Below are 19,521 nucleotides of genomic sequence, written 5' to 3'. Positions count from 1 at the left end.
TGTGGAGTAGCTTTGGTTTGGTCTTGGCTTCGTTTGCTATATCATTTTCATAACTTTTCTCTGCTTCTCTTCTCACCCTGACATACTCATTCCTGGTTCTCTGGTATCTCTCTCTGCTTTCTGGTGTTCTGTTATTCCGAAAGTTCCTCCACGCCCCTTTGTTCAGTTTCTTTGCTTCCGTACATGCCCTATTATACCATGGATTCTTCTTTTGCTTCTCAGATTTTTCCTTTTGGGCCGGGATGTATCTGCTTACTGCCTCCTGACACTTTTGGGTGACATAGTCCATCATATCTTGTACAGACTTAGCTCTGAGGTCTGTGTCCCAAGGTATTTCCCTTAGGAAGCTTCTCATCTCTTCATAATTTCCCTTTCGGTATGCCAGCCTTTTGTTTCCTAGTTCTTTTTCGGGGGGGGGGGGGGGGGGGAGATAATCCCTAGCTCTATCAGGTACTCAAAGTTCAAAACACTGTGATCACTCATTCCCAAGAGTGCTTCCATCTTGACTTCCCTTATATCCCACTCATTTAGGGTAAATATCAGATCAAGCATTGCTGGTTCATCTTCTCCTCTCATTCTTGTTGGATCCTTGATGTGCTGGCTTAGAAAGTTTCTTGTTGCCACGTCCAGCAGCTTAGCTCTCCATGTTTCTGGTCCTCCATGCGGGTCTCTGTTCTCCCAATCTATCTTCCCATGGTTGAAGTCTCTCATGATTAGCAGTCCAAATCCATTCCTGCTTGCAACAGAAGCTGCTCTCTCTATAATGTTAATGGTGGCCATATTGTTTCTATCATATTCCTGTCTGGGTCTTCTGTCATTTGGCGGTGGATTATATATGACTACGACTATAATTTTTTGCCCTCCAGTTATTATTGTTCCTATTATGTAGTCACTGAAACCTTCACATCCCTGAACAACCAACTCCTCAAAATCCCAGCCTTTTCTTACCAGCAGAGCTACACCACCACCACCTCTTCCTTCTCTCTTTTTCCTCATAACATAATAGTCCTGTGGGAACACTGCATTTGTTTTTGTTTTCGTCAGCTTTGTTTCTGTGAGAGCTATTATGTCTGGGTTTTCCTCTAGTACCCATTCTCCAAGTTCATATGCTTTATTTGAAATTCCATCTATGTTAGTGTACATTGCCTTGAGGCTCACTTTCTTCTGTCCTTTCTCAAATCTCCTCCTTGGTGAGTGTTCTGCTGGTGGAGGAAGCTGTGCCATGGGTGTGACCATTTGTGAGGTGGATACCAGGGTTGCAGAGGATACTGCGATGAAGGGTGTAGGGTCAAGTGAAGGGGGAGGGACAGGGAGGGTATGGGGGGAAAGGGGCTGGAGGACAGGAAGGAAAGGGGGGTTTTCTATGCAGAGGAAGGTGGTGGGGTTGCCCTCCCCGCTGATGTTACTGGGTAGCTGGTTGTGGGTTCCCCCCTCCCCTCTGGGGGTGATGTGTTGGGAGCTGTGGTTTCCTGGTTTTCCCCTCTCGCCCTGCGCTTCTTCCTTGCTTCTGCTGCCATGGCCCTCTCCTCCCTCGTCATGTCCCTTTGGAGGAATACTTTTTTTAATTCTCCCACATGTTGCAGGTGGCTTTTCTTAGTTAGAATCGTGTCCTTTGTGTTGTCGTTTGCAAACACTATCTTCAACACACGGTCTCGGTCTTTTTTGTACCAGCCTAACCTGAAAACCTTCTCAATGCTATGCTCAGCCCCTTCCATGTCTAGTGCCTTCAGTATTTCATTCACTGCCACTTTGTCCTTATCATTCCACTCTTTCCTATTAGAGCCTTCCTGCTCTTTAATACCCACAGCTACCACTGATCTTTTCCTTTCCAGCAGCTGGCTAGTGGAGCGTGCCGCTTCCTGTGAGGTGGCTGCTCATGGCTACCTCCATCACTGCAGACATTACTTCAGAGTTGTTTTTTTGTTAGCATTTCTGGAAATGTTGCTTTTATTGTGGCATTCTCTTCCAAACTACTATTACCACCTTCTCCCTGGGTGGTTATCTGAGTCTCAGCATCGATACTGTTCTCTTTGAGGGCTCTAATCTCCTCCTTTGCTGCTGTCAGCTCTCTTTTTAGGTTGCTTATTTCATTCTTCATTTCTTGCATCATTTCCTGCATCTCACTCTTGATGTCCTCCAGAAACTGGGCGAACATTTCCTTCATTTCGTCATCTGAACATTTTCCTGTTCCCCTGTTGCCTCTGGCTGTCATGCTTGACCCTGTTCCTAGTTGTGCTGTGATAGGATTTGTCAGAAGGGCAGAGCAGGGGGTACATACCGGTCTGCCTCCCGTTCACACAACTAGATGAGTAAGGACGATGTATGATGACGATGATGCTCCGTCGTTGCCTTCCACTTGGTGATTCACTAAGTGCTAGTAGATTGATGATGTCGGTTCTTCTCTATCTAGACAAAGCTCTGGAGTCAGTCACTTTATCGTTGTGTTACAGTTCACTAATTTACTTTACCACTGATCACAGTCACCACCCAACAAACACAATCAGCAGTTCCCCGGCGGGTCGTCCCACCTGGCCGTCAGGTCAGGTCGCTCCACGCGGTCCTCCACACTTATATGCACTGGTGATGCCACTAGCTCTACTTTGGTTTCTTCGCACTATCACTAGCGATATGCCTATGCTATGTAGCACCCTGCTAGCTACCCACTGCGAGAGGCCATATACTATGATCTAGCCTACTGCCTAGCCTACTGTGTGTACTCACCTAGTTGTACTCACCTAGTTGTGCTTGCGGGGGTTGAGCTCTGGCTCTTTGGTCCCGCCTCTCAACTGTCAATCAACAGGTGTACAGGTTCCTGAGCCTATTGGGCTCTATCATATCTACACTTGAAACTGTGTATGGAGTCAGCCTCCACCACATCACTTCCTAATGCATTCCATTTGTCAACCACTCTGACACTAAAAAAGTTCTTTCTAATATCTCTGTGGCTCATTTGGGCACTCAGTTTCCACCTGTGTCCCCTAGTGCGTGTGCCCCTTGTGTTAAACAGCCTGTCTTTATCAACCCTGTCAATTCCCTTGAGGATCTTGAATGTGGTGATCATGTCCCCCCTAACTCTTCTGCCTTCCAAAGAAGTGAGGTTTAATTCCCGTAGTCTCTCCTCGTAGCTCATACCTCTCAGCTTGGGTACTAGTCTGGTGGCAAACCTTTGAACCTTTTCCATTTTAGTCTAATGCTTGACTGGATATGGACTCCATGCTGGTGCCGCATACTCCAGGATTGGTCTGACATATGTGGTATATAATGTTCTGAAAGATTCCTTACACAAGTTTCTAAAGGCCGTTGGTATGATAGCCAACCTGCAACCTGCAACCTGCAACCTGTGTGTGTGTGTGTGTGTGTGTGTGTGTGTGTGTGTGGTGTGTGTGGTGGTGTGTGTGTGTGTGTGTGTGTGTGTGTTTCTGTCTGTCTGCCCCCCCCCCACCCCCCCCCCCCACTGCACTGCACTGACTTCTTCAAAGATCTGATGTAACACACAGGGGAGCCAGTCGGCCGAGCGTACAGCACGCTGGACTTGTGATCCTGTGGTCCTGGGGTTCGATCCCAGGCGCCGGCGAGAAACAATGGGCAGAGTTTTATTCACCCTATGCCCCCTGTTACCTGGCAGTAAAATAGGTACCTGGGTGTTAGTCAGCTGTCACGGGCTGCTTCCTGGGGGTGGAGGCCTGGTCGAGGACCGGGCCGCGGGGACACTAAAAAGCCCCGAAATCATCACAAGATAACCTCAAGATATAGCCTCTATACTCCTTCAATGTCCCGAAAAATTGACGAATTTCCGCGGACTTCACTAATCGTGTGTGTCTACAACCGTCGTCGACCTACTGTGTGTGTGTGTGTGTGTGTACTCACCTAATTGTACTCACCTAATTGTGATTGTGGGGGTTGAGCTCTAGCTCTTTGGTCCCGCCTCTCAACCGTCAATCAACTGGTGTACAGATTCCTGAGCCTACAGGGCTCTATCATATCTACATTTGAAACTGTGTATGGAGTCAGCCTCCACCTCATCACTTCCTAGTGCATTCCATTTACTAACTACTCTGACACTGAAAAAGTTCTTTCTAATGTCTCTGTGACTCATTTGGGTACTCAGCTTCCACCTGTGTCCCCTTGTTTCGCGCCCCCTCCAGTGTTGAATAGTTCATCCTTGTTTACCCGGTCGATTCCCCTGAGGATTTTGTAGGTTGTGATCATGTCCCCCCCCCCCCTTACTCTTCTGTCTTCCAGTGTCGTAAGGTGCATTTCCCGCAGCCTTTCCTCATAACTCATGCCTCTTAGTTCTGGGACTAGTCTAGTAGCATACCTTTGGACTTTTTCCAGCTTCGTCTTGTGCTTGACAAGGTACGGGCTCCATGCTGGGGCCGCATACTCCAGGATTGGTCTTACATATGTTGTGTACAAGATTCTGAATGATTCCTTACACAGGTTCCTGAACGCCGTTCTGATGTTAGCCAGCCTCGCATATGCCGCAGACGTTATTCTCTTTATGTGGGCTTCAGGAGACAGGTTTGGTGTGATATCAACTCCTAGATCTTTCTCTCTGTCTGTTTCATTAAGTACTTCATCTCCTATTCTGTATCCTGTGTCTGGCCTCCTGTTTCCACTGCCTAGTTTCATTACTTTGCATTTACTCGGGTTGAGCTTCAACAGCCATTTGTTGGACCATTCACTCAGTCTATCTAGGTCATCTTGTAGCCTCCTACTATCATCCTCTGTTTCAATCCTCCTCATAATTTTTGCATCGTCGGCAAACATTGAGAGGAACGAATCTATAACCTCTGGGAGATCATTTACACATACCAGAAACAGTATAGGTCCAAGGACTGACCCCTGCGGGACTCCACTTGTAACGTCTCGCCAATCTGAGACCTCACCCCTCACACAGACTCTTCGTCTCCTGTTGCTTAGGTACTTCTCTATCCACCGGAGTACCTTCCCTTTCACTCCAGCCTGCGTCTCCAACTTTCGCACTAGCCTCTTGTGTGGCACTGTATCAAAGGCTTTCTGACAGTCCAAAATATGCAGTCTGCCCACCCTTCTCTTTCTTGCCTTATTTTTGTTGCCTGGTCGTAGAATTCAAATAACCCTGTGAAGCAGGACCTGCCATCCCTGAAACCATGTTGATGCTGTGTTACAAAGTTCCTTCGCTCCAGATGCTCCACTAGTTTTTTTCGCACAATCTTCTCCATCAGCTTGCATGGTATGCAGGTTAGGGACACAGGCCTGTAGTTCAGTGCCTCCTGTCTATTCCCTTTCTTGTATATCGGGACTACGTTAGCTGCTTTCCAAATATCTGGCAGTTCCCCTGTTGCCAGTGATTTGTTATACACTATGGAGAGTGGTAGGCACAGTTCTCTTGCTCCTTCCTTTAGAACCCAAGGGGAGATTCCATCTGAGCCTATAGCCTTTGTCACATCCAACTCTAGTAAACACTTCCTTACTTCTCCGCTGGTAATCTCAAACGCTTCCAGTAGTTCCTGGTTAGCTATTCCCACACTTACCTCTGGAATTTCTCGTTGCTCTAAGGTGAAGACCTCCTGGAATTTCTTATTCAATTCCTCACACACTTCCTTGTCATTTATAGTGAATCCTTCCGCCTCTATCCTTAATTTCATAACCTGTTCCTTTACTGTTGTTGTTGTTGTGTGTGTGTGTACTCACCTGATTGTACTCACCTAATTGTGCTTGCGGGGGTTGAGCTTTGGCTCTTTGGTCCCGCCTCTCAACTGTCAATCAACTGGTGTACAGATTCCTGAGCCTACTGGGCTCTATCATATCTACATTTGAAACTGTGTATGGAGTCAGCCTCCACCACATCACTTCTTAGTGCATTCCATTTATTAACTACTCTGACACTGAAAAAATTCTTTCTAACGTCTCTGTGGCTCAACTGGGTACTAAGTTTCCACCTGTGTCCCCTTGTTCGTGTCCCACCCGTGCTGAAGAATTTGTCTTTGTCCACCCTGTCAATTCCCCTGAGAATTTTGTAGGTGGTTATCATGTCTCTCCTTACCCTTCTGTTTTCCAGGGATGTGAGGTTCAGCTCCTTTAGCCTTTCCTCGTAGCTCAATCCTTTCAGTTCCGGGACGAGCCTGGTGGCATACCGCTGAATCTTCTCTAACTTTGTCTTGTGTTTAACTAGGTATGGACTCCAGGCTGGAGCTGCATACTCCAGGATTGGTCTTACATAAGAGGCATACAGGGTTCTGAAAGATTCCTTACAAAAGTTTCTGAAGGCAGTTCGTATGTTGGCCAGTCTAGCATATGCCGCTGATGATATTCTTTTGATGTGGGCTTCTGGGGACAGGTTCGGTGTGATATCAATCCCCCAGATCCTTCTCTCTATTTGACTCTTGCAGGATTTCCCCTCCCAGATGATACCTTGTGTTCAGCCTCCTGCTCCCTTCGCCTAATTTCATCACCTTACACTTTCCCGAGTTGAACTTTAGCAGCCATTTTCTAGACCATTCCTCCAGTTTATCCAGGTCTTCCTGTAGTCTCTGTCTATCTTCATCCGTCTTGATTCTTCTCAAAATTTTTGCATCATCAGCAAACATCGAGAGGAATGAGTCTATACCCTCTGGAAGATCGTTCACATATATTAGAAACAGGATGGGTCCAAGTACTGAGCCCTGTGGGACTCCGCTGGTGACATCTCGCCACTCTGATGTCTCTTCCCTCACCGTTACTCGCTGTTTCCTGTTGCTTAAGTACTCCCTTATCCACTGGAGCACCTTCCCTTTTACTCCTGCATGTTGCTCCAACTTTTTTAACAGCCTTTTATGGGGTACTGTGTCAAAGGCTTTTTGGCAATCCAGGAAAATGCAGTCGGCCCACCCTTCTCTTTCCTGCCTAATTTTCGTTGCCTGGTCATAAAATTCTATTAAACCTGTGAGGCACGATTTACCATCTCTGAACCCATGTTGGTGGTACGTTACAAAGTTATTTCCCTCCAGATGCTCTACGATCCTTTTCCTCACAATCTTCTCCATCACCTTGCATGGTATACAAGTTAAGGAAACTGGCCTGTAATTCAGTGCCTCTTGCCTGTCACCCTTTTTGTATATTAGGACCACGTTAGCTGTCTTCCAACTTTCTGGTAAGTCTCCTATTTCCAGTGACCTGTTATACACCATAGAGAGTGGCACACTTAGTGCTTCTGCACCTTCCTTTAGTATCCATGGTGAGATTCTATCAGGCCCAACAGCCTTTGTCACATCCAGCTCCAGCAGACACCTTTTGACCTCATCACTGGTGAGGTCAAATTCCTCCAAGGTTGCTTGGTTTGCCGCCTCCTCATTTAGTGCAGGGGCTTCTCCTTGTTCTATTGTGAAGACCTCCTGGAATCTCTTGTTGAGTTCTTCACACACCTCCTTGTCATTCTCTGTGTATTTGTTCTCCCCTTTCCGCAGCTTCATCACTTGTTCCTTCACTGCTGTTTTCCTCCTGATGTGGCTGTGGAGCAGCTTTGGTTGGGTCTTGGCTTTACTCGCAATGTCATTTTCAAACTGTCTCTCTGCTTCCCTCCTCACTCTGATGTACTCATTTCTGGCCCTCTGGTATCTCTCCCTGCTCTCTGGTGTTCTGTTATTTCTGTAGTTTCTCCATGTTCTTTTACTCAGTTGTTTCGTTACCTTACATTCCTGGTTGAACCATGGGTTTTTCTGTTGTTTTTCGTTTTTCTCCTTTTGGACGGGGATAAACCTGTCTGCAGCTTCCTGGCACTTTTGGGTGACAAAATCCATCATGACCTGCACATTCTTGTCTCTAAGTTCTGCTTCCCATGGTATTCCCCTGAGGAAGTTCCTCATCTCGTCATATTTTCCTCTTCGGTAATTCAGTCTATTCCCCTCCACTCCCATCCTTGGATAGGTTATCCCTACCTCCACCAAGTACTCAAAGGTCAGTACACTGTGGTCACTCATTCCTATGGGAGCTTCAACTTTGACTTCCCTTATTTCTGACTCATTCAGGGTGAATATCAAGTTGAGTCTAGCTGGTTCATCATTGCCTCTCATTCTTGTGGGTTCCTTGACATGCTGGCTCAGAAAATTCCTTGTTGCCACTTCCAAGAGTTTAGCTCGCCACGTATCTGCACCACCATGTGGGTCCCCATTCTCCCAGTCTATCTTTACATGGTTGAAATCACCCATGATTAAGAGTCTTGAGCCATTCCTGCAGGCAACTGAAGCTGCTCTCTCTATTATATTAATGGTTGCCATGTTGTTCCTATCAAACTACTGTCTAGGTCTTCTGTCATTTAGGGGAGGGTTGTAAATGACTGCCACTATTATCTTAGGTCCACCCATTGTTATAGTTCCTGTTATGTAATCTCTGAATCCGTCACAGCCCGGAATTTCCATCTCATCAAAACTCCAGTCCTTCCTTATCAGCAGGGCCACTCCTCCACCTCCTCTCCCTTCCCTCTCTTTCCTTACTATATAGTAGTCCTTTGGAAACACAGCATCTGCTATGACTCCTGACAATTTGTTTCCGTTAGTCCTATTACATCAGGGTTTTCTTCTTGCACCCTTTCTGCCATACTATAATTATGTGTGTGTGTGTGTGTGTGTGTGTCTGTCTGTCTGTCTGTCTGTCTGTCTGCCCCCCCCCCCCCCCCCTCTCTCTCTCTCTCTCTCTCTCTCTCTCTCTCTCTCTCTCTCTCTCTCTCTCTCTCTCTCTCTCGCTCGCTCGCTCTCTCTCTCTCTCTCTCTCTCTCTCTCTCTCTCTCTCTCTCTCTCTCTCTCTCTCTCTCTCTCTCTCTCGCTCGCTCGCTCTCTCTCTCTCTCTCTCTCTCTCTCTCTCTCTCTCTCTCTCTCTCTCTCTCTCTCTCTCTCCTCTCTCTCTCTCTCTCTCTCTCTCTCTCTCTCTCTCTCTCTCTCTCTCTCTCTCTCTCTCTCTCTCTCTCTCTCTCCCTCTCTCTCTCTCTCTCTCTCTCTCTCTCTCTCTCTCTCTCTCTCTCTCTCTCTCTCTCTCTCTCTCTCTCTCTCCTCTCTCTCTCTCTCTCTCTCTCTCTCTCTCTCTCTCTCTCTCTCTCTCTCTCTCTCTCTCTCTCTCTCTCTCTCTCTCTCTCTCTCTCTCTCTCTCTCTCTCTCTCTCTCGTGCATATAATTTAAATATAAATACTAATAATAGTTACAAATCTGATATCCGAAAATACCAATTGTTTCTATAAATCCGAAGTTGTCTAGACCGCTAACATGAACAAGTCTTCAATATAGATGGGCTCCAGGGCTGTTCAAATATAGAATAATATGGGGGATATTGATCCAGACGACTTCTTCAAAGATCTGATGTAACACACAGCCGCCACACAAATTACCCAAAGAGGCAATAGAAATAATTTTTTCGGTGTCAGAGTAGTTAACAAATGGTATGCGTTAGGCAGTGATGTGGTGGAGGCTGACTATATTCACAGTTTCAAATGTTGATATGCTAGAGCCCAGCAGGCTCAGGAGTCTGTACACGGTACAGACGGGACAAAAGAGAAAGCTCAACACCCGCAAGCACAACAAGGTGAGCACACAAGGAAGAATGGGTTGTAGCTCAACGAGCCACAATTAGACAGTAAACAGAAAAATTATCTTTTCAACCAAGCTGTAAATGGCATAACGTTCGTGCCTGGGCCTCCTGTGTTTCTGGGCTTCACCGGACCCTTCACTTCACAATACATGTGATACATGTGCACACCCTTGCTTACTGACCATGCACGCTAGCAGTTGCTTGCATTTTTTCCTTAAGGTGTCTGGCAAACATATAAATGCAGCTGTGCTGCCCTCGGGTGCCTGGGCCAGGTGTCAAGCTTTTATTTAAAGCCTAAGATGTTTGTTCCCTGTGCCACCTGACGCCTGGCCCGTGTCCTTATTCAATTGTTATCATCAGTATTTACGGTTGTCCAGTGGGCGCTAAATACTGTTACTTTTATCTTTTTGTGTGAACTTTAACATATTTATTTTCATGTGGGGTGCAGTTAATTTACTTGCTATCTTATATTTGGGTTTTATAAACGACTATATTGGTACTTTGCTTGTTGCACTCTCTACTGTAATCAGGATAAATCCCAGCAAAGCCTATTTACAGTTATTCGTTAATTACAGATTATACAATGTAACTTAGTTCAGTTATTTCACTTATAACGTTGCTTTATATATAGGTCCTATAATTAAATTATCAGTATACTTTTTCTGACATTACGTAGATTATACGTTTACTTATGTTAAGCAAATTTAAATTTTGCTAATGGTAGTAATTATTTTATTACAAAATTTTGCCCATTATAAGTATCAGTCACCCTTCCCAAAAATACCTAAACACTGCCGAATTGAAAGACCCAGCATGAAAAAAATCATCATGACAAGTGGAGGGACCTGTGACAAGCCGCCAGCCTCCTGTCCTCGTCGAGGCCACAAGAGTGTTAGTGACCTCAGGTAAATCAGGTAAATCTTTTACTGAAATACAGAAGCATTCTCTTCTACGTTGTTGGGGAAACATCCGATGACAGAATATCTATTGCTTGCCCATTAGATGTGTAAACGTTTCACGAAACAAATAACTTTTTCGTTTAATATTTATCATACAGCAGTACATGTTGAGCATACCATACTCGTCATATGACAACGAACAACATGCGTAACATGATTGAACAGTTGCCACATTTGTAGGGCCTCTCTCGCACTTATAATATACATACTGAGTATGAGTGCTCCGTGCAAATGGCTTTCTGCAGCCTGGCGATGGGAGTGCTCCTGTTACTTTATTGCATTGTTAATATACTCAATGTAGCACTTTCACCAGTACAATTCCTCCCTTGTTAGACTTACTCTCTGGAAGTTACATATTATTACATTTACCCCTTGTCACACTTACCAAGTTGAATATGCAAGGTTAATCTCACAATGTTGAGCAAGTTACAATGTATTGTTAACTTACAACGTTAATGTTATCACAAGTTATTTTACCCAGGGTAAAGCTTTCACCTCTGTTAATTACCCTTATTATACATTCATATTTATATAATTTGTAATTAAATTGATTATTACCTAAATTTGCTAATGAACATTTATCGCCATAGCGTGTTTGAATCACCGAGACGAAAATTGGAGGTAATTAGGTCTTCATAGCTTTATATGCAAAAAATATATCAACTATTTTCGTAAATGTAAATGTTTGCAAACCACTTGTAACTGTAGGAGTTGTTGCCTGGAGTTGCGCATGGGAGGGTGCTGTTTGGCGTGTTGGCGCCATGGGGACCCCCCCTCCCCCCTGTTCGCCGGACGGAGACCTTTGGTTTGGAGTTGTCAGGACGTGCTTCATACCTTGAGGTTGTGTTGGTGGACATTGTTACATGTTCGTGTGGACGAGGTGTACGGGCTCCAGCTCCTTCTAACAGGGGGGAGGGGGTTAGCTTCTCTGATCTTCTCTTAAGATCTTCTCTTACCCCTGCCCGTATTCTATTTACTTCGCTTATACCAAGGGACCCTAGAGTTACTTCTAGCCGAATCTCACGCCACGTGGTCTTAAGCCGTTTGACCGGCTAAGATTCTACAGCCTCACGACGTGGTACTAGACTCCTAGCAACCTCAAGAATCTCCTTCTGCTGCCACCACCAGACCATTAACACGAAGCGCTAATTAATCGGGGTCTGAACCAATTAATCACCTATTTAACCTATTCAAACTATTAATCACCTATTCATTAATTTAACCTATTAATCACCTATTCACGATCCTAATTGGGGATCAAGCCACTATACCTTGGGGCTTGATCCCCAATAACTTGAAAGAGGAGGGAAGAAGCTACGTTAAGTGTCGGAAATTATAGCATACAAAGGGATAACTGAACTCTTATGCTTTGTTGGACTTGTGGCCCAACTAAACTCAGACTCATGGAGACCACGTGCCAAGGACAATGAGAGCATGAAATGGAAATAAAAATGCAAATAACAATCTAATTGGTTTATTTATTCAAAATCTAAATAAAAGCACTCCCTATAGTTAACACTCCCTAGTGGCATGATATGAACTAATTTCTAATACAAATCTATAGCAGACTCTACCTTTTACTGCGACCAGCTAGATGTAGTGCTGATCTCGGGGAGAGGTGGCGATGGATGACCTCTCCCAGTTGTTGACCGGTCCACACTAAATCTAGCCCTCCTCACCACGAGGCTTGGAGGGTATTATTATGCCAGGTTCATTAAGTTTACTAGCAACGTTTAAAGTTGAACAACTAATCTCTGTTGCACTGGACAACCAGATGGTTGAACTCTTTTAAACTGAAGGTAATTGCACAGGCATCTTAGGGAAAGGCTATTTTCCATTACATAATTGCTATTTGACCTTTGAGAATTACTAAATGTGAAAGGTTTTGGTGACCCGTGACCGCGGAGTTGTCAAGATTGCTCCGCATCCGAGTCTAGTCCTTAGCTAGTGACGTCACTGATGGTGACTTACTCAGTATTCCGACAATTGAAGATACTCTTGGTACTTTAAACAGGAATACTATTGAATACAATTTGAATGAAGACTTGAATTTCTCTAAATTACTGAATTCTTTAAAATATTTCATTATACGTTGCTTAAGACAAAGGCGCTGGCCATTTTGTGATCTAAACTGCTAATCCCAGGAGAGATGACCTCGTGCTCCCCCCGAGTCAGGTCACTCCTCTTGACTCCAAACATTCCACCCCCATAGTGTATGAGAAACCATACTGAATAATTCCTACAACAAACCCAGTTTGTTACATCCTGACGACCCACCGAGCTCTAGTGAAGTTTAGCTCCGCAGCGGTGTACAAGGAGTTCATCGCCCGCTATGATGGACGAAAATTGACCTTCCCTGGGGACGGTGGTAAGGGCGCCATTTCCCACTGCTGCTGCTCTATTACCTATGTGGCATTGCATAGTGTGCCCTTCGAGTTGTCGGAGGCCCTGCTGCAGAGATACTTTGGCCAATATGGTACGGTGGTATCCATCTCCCTCCGTATGAACTCCGTTTCTTCCAGCAGGTGGCGTAGGGCCTCCTGTGGTACACGGACTCTCGCCTTGGCAACTCAAGTCCCCGGTTCCCTCCACAGTTACCTTGCTGGGGTACACTCTGTGGGCATTCTATGCAGGGCAGCCACGCTCCTGTTTTCGTTGTGGCCTTGAGGGGCACCTGGCGGCCGCTTGCACTGGGGTCGCGGCTGCACCTGTTAATCTGTTCCGGGAAGATGATTTTCCCCCGTTGGTGGCGCAGGACTTGTCGCCTTGTGATGGAGTGGGTGAGGAGGTTCCCCTGCCTCCTGCTGTGGTGGTGAACCGGTGGTGGTTCTGAGTTCCTCGGCTGCTGGCCCGGCGTTTGAGGATGGTGATGTACACGACGAGGTTGTGGTGTGTGTGGCACAGCCCCCGCAGTCTGTCTCTTCGCTTCCGTCGGCTTCTGCACCTTTTTCTGCCTCTGCGCCTCTGTCGCCTTCGACGTCCCTGCAGGCTCCATCACCTGTGATGATCCCTTCCCTTCCCCCGGCCACGCCTGTTCTTTCTCCTGTCTCCTCTGTGGGGTGACGGTCTCGTCCCCCATGTCGTTGAGGCTGACATTCTGTGGAGTCGTGTTCCCCCTGTTGTGGGGCGGTCTGCCGCCGACTCTTCTTGGGTGCCTCCTGCAGGGGGTGACAGCTCCGATGACCAACAGCCTGTCCCCAAGCGTTCACATATGGATACGGGTGCTTCGCCTCCTCGTACGTGGGCAGAGGAATGTGAGGATGTGGCGTGTGTTGATATTTCTTCTGAGAGATGTTCCTCTGTGGAGTGCAAGGATGGTGTGGGCCCTGGTGTGGCTCCTGCTGTAAGGGGTGGGGGCCGATGTGGGCCCTATGGCTCTTGATTCGGGTGCGTCACCCGCGTCAGATGGTTCCGTTTCCTCGTCGGGGGTTGTTTCCCCTTGCGAGGTTGAGGGTGATCGTGGCGACCAGGTGGTGGTGGTGAAGAAAACTGCTCGCTCTGAGAGTTCTGTCCCCTGTTTTGTCGGCAGCGGTTTTGCCGCCTCTCACGTCTACGGCCATATCTTCTGTGTCTCCTGCTTTGTCGGAGGCGGTGTTGCCGCCTCGGCAGCCTCCGCCCTATGTTCCGGTATCTCCTCCTTCCATGGCGGCGGTGTTCCTGCCTCACCTGACTAGTTCTTCGTCTTCGGTGACCTCTGATTGGGGGCGTGTGCTTCAGCTGGGCTTGGTGGTTCCTGAGTATATGACGTGCCCGCGGCGTAGTGAGGGTCGTTCCTCTACCGCACAAGAATATTTGATACGGGAGGCTTATAAGCGGAAGTATCCATCGTGGAAGTTCCCTGAGAAATATCCTCCTAAATGATTACTGTGTGTTGTGGTGTTGCTTGCGCATGGGTGCATGGTTGTAGGGTAGGGTTGCATGTGTGAGTCTGGGTGGGGCGGGTTTTGTTTTCCGGTTCCTGCGTGTTCCAGTTTTTTGTTTGGGGGTTTGCTTGGGTTGGGTTTGCGTGTGTGTCTGTGTCCGTGTCTTTCTGTATCTGTTCTGAGTGGTTTTATACTTCAGGCTCTGTGTGTCTTATGTGTAGCTGGTTGCACTCTTGTGCTGCTCTATTTGTGTGTTTGGTGTGGTGATAGTTTCTATTATGTACATGTGTCCTTATGGCCTTCTGGTCGTTTGCATGTGTCTTTTTGTGCTACTTTGTTTGTCTTTGTACTTATGGTTCCCAATGTGGTTCTGTTTTCTGTTATTAATGTTTTGTGTTTCTTGTATTGGTTATGTGTCCTGTTTTGGTTTTTGTTCTGTACTTTGTGCCCGTGTAGGGGTTTATTGTATGATTTGTATCATGTGTTTTTCAATTTTGGTTGTTCTTGTGTTTAGGTTCTTTTATGTTGTATTACTGTATTCTGCAACTCCTGTATGTACTTATGTTTTTATTTTTCTGTGGTTTTCTGTTTGTACAATGTTGGCGTATGTGTTTCATGTGTGTGTACATATTGTTACAGACCCGAGCCCGACGTCCGAGCATGGAGCAGTGACGACCGCGCCATCTGAGGGTCAGCTCCCGAAACCCCCTCCAAATGGACGACGACACCTGGTGAGGACGAAGTGTACTGGCCACAAGGGCCAGTTTCCAGTCCTGTTCAGCTCTCAACACAGCTGCCGCTGACCTCTGGTGAGGTGGTGCTCAGACAACAACGCCATCTATGGAGTGGATAGGTGGGCGTTTGGGTCTGAGCCTGTAAGTGAGGTGCTTTAGTGTGTCCCTGTTATTGATGACGTGTCTGCTTACAGAGTCGACCTGGGACTGCTGTAAGGGAAGTTGAGTCAGTCTACCCAAGGCAGCCGTCCCCACACCAAGTGCTTTGCTGCAGCAGCTGTGAGTCGCCTCCCGGGTGAACACTGTGGTGTTACCCTGCCAGTGAAGTGGCAGTTGAAGGATTGTCGTACCCGGAACCGACTGGTGGAGACGATTAACCACTGGGGTATTGTGGACAGGAGAGTGATCTGTGGTATCACATGAGGCTCCTGACTAGGGCGCTAACCTAGTATCGCTCGTGGAGTGGCCTGACCAGCGTTGCTGATCCAGAACCTGCCAGCAGTCTGCTGGACTTGTGGTTGACGGCCTCCATGATGGTGCCCCCAGTGGAACTGTGTTTTGGCTGGCCTGTGAACGGGGTAGACTAAGCTTTTTGAAGGATTCGTCGAGAGGCCACGAGAGCACCGAGAGCTTGGCACCGAGAGGATCCAGAGTCTTCAGGAGAAGACGACCGTGTAGATAATTCCCCTGTGCAGTGTTAATACCCCTCCCCCTGTGTAACTTTTTATATATTATTTATTGGTGGCGGTTATTATATTACATTAAGTTTTTGCCTTTCTTTCCCTTCCCCTTTTAGTTTACTTGCGTTACTGATCACATCCCTTGAAAGCCACTACTGGCTTGGGGCCGGATACCCTTCCTCTAACAACATCAGAGTAAGAACCCAGTTGCGACCCGAGAGGGCCGTAACACATATTAATCTCTGCTTTTGACTGTGTATATAACTTTTGTGGCCTGTGTGGTTTTGTACTGTGCTACGTTGTTCCTGAGTGTGGGAGATGTGGTTAGCTTTGTGTGAGTGGTCCTCTATATGTTTGTTTTGTGTCTTTGTGTGGGTGGGTTTTATGTTATTTATGTTATTTATTTTATGTGCTGTTCTGTGTTATGTTATATGTTACTACATATATGTACTGTTACGTGTAGCCTTTTGTTTTTCTTATGTGTCTGGTGCCCGTGTCGGGGTATCGGTGTTGTGCTCTGTATACTGTTTTATTTTTCTTTGACAATTGTGCATGCTTCTCTTGTTTTTTATGTTATTCCATTGTTATACTGTGTTTGTACTAGATTTTCCTTGTGTTGTTTTGTATGTTTCTTGTATATTGTTTATTATTTATAAAAATACAAAAAAATAAAAAAATATTGTAACTGGCAAGTTTTCTTGATGTTGATTGTGGAGCGAGAACGACGAAGGGAGTGTTCTGTGTGTGACGTCACGTCGTTTGCCTCGACAGCCAAAAGGCATTGTGTAAATTATGATATGTTATATATTTACATAAAAGGTAAAAAAACTCTTTAGCTCAATAGTAGAGCCATCTCCCTTTTTCACTAATCCACATATCTCAATTTACATTCACTGCTCAACACTAGTTCCTTTTTATTGCAGTGGGAGTTATTATAGACTTATTATAGGGAGAATTATAAACCGGTGTTTAGACCAATGAGACTCTTCGTCTCAAAACTCCTGTTCATATATAATCTAACCCAGTGCTACCATAACAAAAGCGACGTTGCTATTTTGCACATTTAAAGAAACTGGCGGTGTAAAGGAATACTTTTCCTTGACTGAACCACCGGTCGAAGTGTGTTCTAGTAGTGATGTTGATCTGGTGGTGAATGTAACCATTACTTACTAGTACTTGTCCAATGCTTCATGCAGGTCGGCGTTCAATCCCGCGACCGTCCAAGTGCGTAATTCCTTTCCCCCGTCCCATCCCAAATCCTTATCCTGATCCTTTCCCAGTGCTATATAGTTGTAACGGCTTGGCGCTTTCTCCTGATAGTTTCCTTCCCTTGTGCAATTCTTTAAAACTACTTACTCACATTGATCCTTTCAGAGCAGTGGGTAAGGGCTCTACGAATGTTTGTGTTGAGAACTCTGTTTTTTGTCGTTGAGTGACCTTAACGATATAAAACCAGTGATATTATATATATACTTTCAAGTGCATTAACTATTTTTCCGTCCAAATCTGCAGTTATTTGTCTTTTTGCAATACAGCAGAGTCTTCTTTACTCCCTGCATTTGTTATCAACATATTTTTAGCTCTCAAATAAATCACAATGGAGAGATATATCAATGAAAATCGTTTTGAGACAATGGAGTGATTTGAACCTGCGTTCTGGTGAATCCCAGACACCCTCCCTAACCAACTTGGCCTCAATGGCATGAAAGTCGACCAACCTGGAACGCTTCTTAATTCACCGGGAGGTTATGGAGTGTCCAACCCGGAGCCCAACTAGGGTTTTACGGTCGACCCGACCACACTCTGGCCTACAGTGTGGTGTTCACACTGTTACGCAACACTCGGATCACAAAGAAATCACAATGGCATGGTATATAAATGAAAACCATTTTGAGGCAATGAGTTACTCGAACCTGCATTCAGGTGAATCCCAGACACCCGTCATAACTGACTCGGCCCGGAACTCTACTGAATTCACTGGAAGTTCCAGGCTAGTGGCTGTCGTATCTTTGCGACCGATTTGGTTATGGAAGGTGCCCGAGATTCACCAGAACGCAGATTCAAGTCACTCTATTACCTCAAAATGGTTTTCATCTTTTCAGACATTTTCCGTTTTCCCAAACATCAAGGTTATTAAATTAGGTTTTAACCTATAACGAACCCATTAGGCACACTGTAAATGATTTTATTCCACTACGATTTTACATTATTGACGCCAACGAAGTTTTCTTTTCTTTCAACAAAGCACTATATCAATTAAGTACGTTCACTCCAGTGTCATGGAATTTCCATTCCAGATACGTTCATAGACTCAGATAAATATGTTTAAGACTTTCTCACGCACATAATGAACATTCAAGAGTAATATGTAAAGAAACAATTGGCCTACCATAATGAGAACAGCGCACTGCAGTACGGTAGCGACCAGGATGGCCACCCACACATCATTGGACAGCGGGTAGTAGAGACTCTGCCACTGAGGCTTCAGCTGGGGCTTAGCCATAGCAAAACAGAAGGGCGAGTAATCGAACGGGCGAGTGTAGTCATAAACTTCTAAGCGGCTTGGTAGGATCACATAAACTATACTCGCTATAAATGATTTTCTGTCCACCACTAGTCCAGTCACCTGTGGGAGATGAATGAAAGTGATTTAACAGTAACCTGAATTGTGAATATATTTTATTTTATATTCAGTCCATCGAGTAACAATCTTACTTTTCAGCATAAATATTAAATCAAATATATTTCTGAGTTTGCCATTCTTATTCACAATCCTCCTGTCTCAGAAGATGCTAAGTGAACCTTAGTAAATTGCTTATTAAGAACGTAAAATTAACTTTTGAGAGTTAATTTTCAAATAACCTTTTGAAATTAAAAATATTTTGAGATAAAATAAAAAACAAAAATAGAGTCATTGATCAACTCATTCCCATCACCTTTAATAACACGTGTCCCCAAGGACGAAAGCTTCCAAAGTATAATACTCCATTTATTACACGTTATTCAGACATTTAAAATGAATCCAAATGTTTGAATGGAACCCCATTTATGAGTATTTAACATATTTGCAGAATTTTTTACTTTATATTCCATTATCTAATTTTGCAAAATTTGGCCAAAAAATACACAATCTAATAGATTACAGCATAGATCACCAAATTAATTAAACTAATGAACACAAAAATCACATACCTCATCCCAGTTGGTGGTAGGTAGGACATGGATAGTAAAGTTAAGGGCGTTTGATAAAGTGAGGAGTTGGTTGTAATCAATACCGGAGTAGGTTGTGGAATCTCCTTCACCAGAGGTCATCCAGTAAGGCGTGTAGGGATGAGTGGTCACGTTCACAGTTGCTCCATGAAAACTGATGAACGTTATAACAGTTAAGATACAGTGATAACTAGATGGATAAGTCAACTGTTTGGGGTTAGAATAAGACGCTTATAGCTAGTCTCACCAAACTTTGCAACTTAACTGGCCTTTGTTTGGGGATGGTAATAGGAGGGTTTGGATTGAACGTCATACCGCCCCTCCTTCTCCCCATTGCATGATATGGCATATCATACTAATTTTCAATCTTGCTGAAAAAAAGACTCCTACGTCGCTAAGATTATACCAATGAAGGGGAAAGTTGTGAAGAGTAAAGATGGTGAGAGGTAGGGAAAGTGGTGAGTCTGGCAGTAGAAGTAGGCAAGATTGGTGGTAAAGGGTATGAAAGATAGCGGAGGAATGGGAGGGTGGAGAAGGG

The 19,521-nt window shown here is 45.3% G+C and overlaps 1 protein-coding gene across 1 annotated transcript in view; it reads right to left on the bottom strand.

The window, feature by feature from the left end:
• Positions 1-19,125, bottom strand: part of LOC123763726 (ionotropic receptor 93a-like) — a 132,500-nt gene extending 113,375 nt beyond the window's left edge. The window contains exons 1-2 of the mRNA XM_069304175.1: positions 18,966-19,125; positions 18,163-18,399 (exon numbers count right to left, since the gene is read on the bottom strand). Of these exons, the coding sequence (XP_069160276.1) occupies positions 18,163-18,399; positions 18,966-19,085 (357 nt within the window). The 5' untranslated portion in view covers positions 19,086-19,125. The remainder of the gene's footprint in view (positions 1-18,162; positions 18,400-18,965) is intronic.
• Between the last annotated feature and the right edge of the window lie 396 nt (positions 19,126-19,521).

This window comes from Procambarus clarkii, chromosome 52 (genome assembly GCF_040958095.1).
Source record: "Procambarus clarkii isolate CNS0578487 chromosome 52, FALCON_Pclarkii_2.0, whole genome shotgun sequence".
NCBI lineage: Eukaryota > Metazoa > Arthropoda > Malacostraca > Decapoda > Cambaridae > Procambarus > Procambarus clarkii.
Note: the sequence above shows the minus strand (reverse complement) of the source record. Positions and strands in the feature narration are given on the sequence as shown.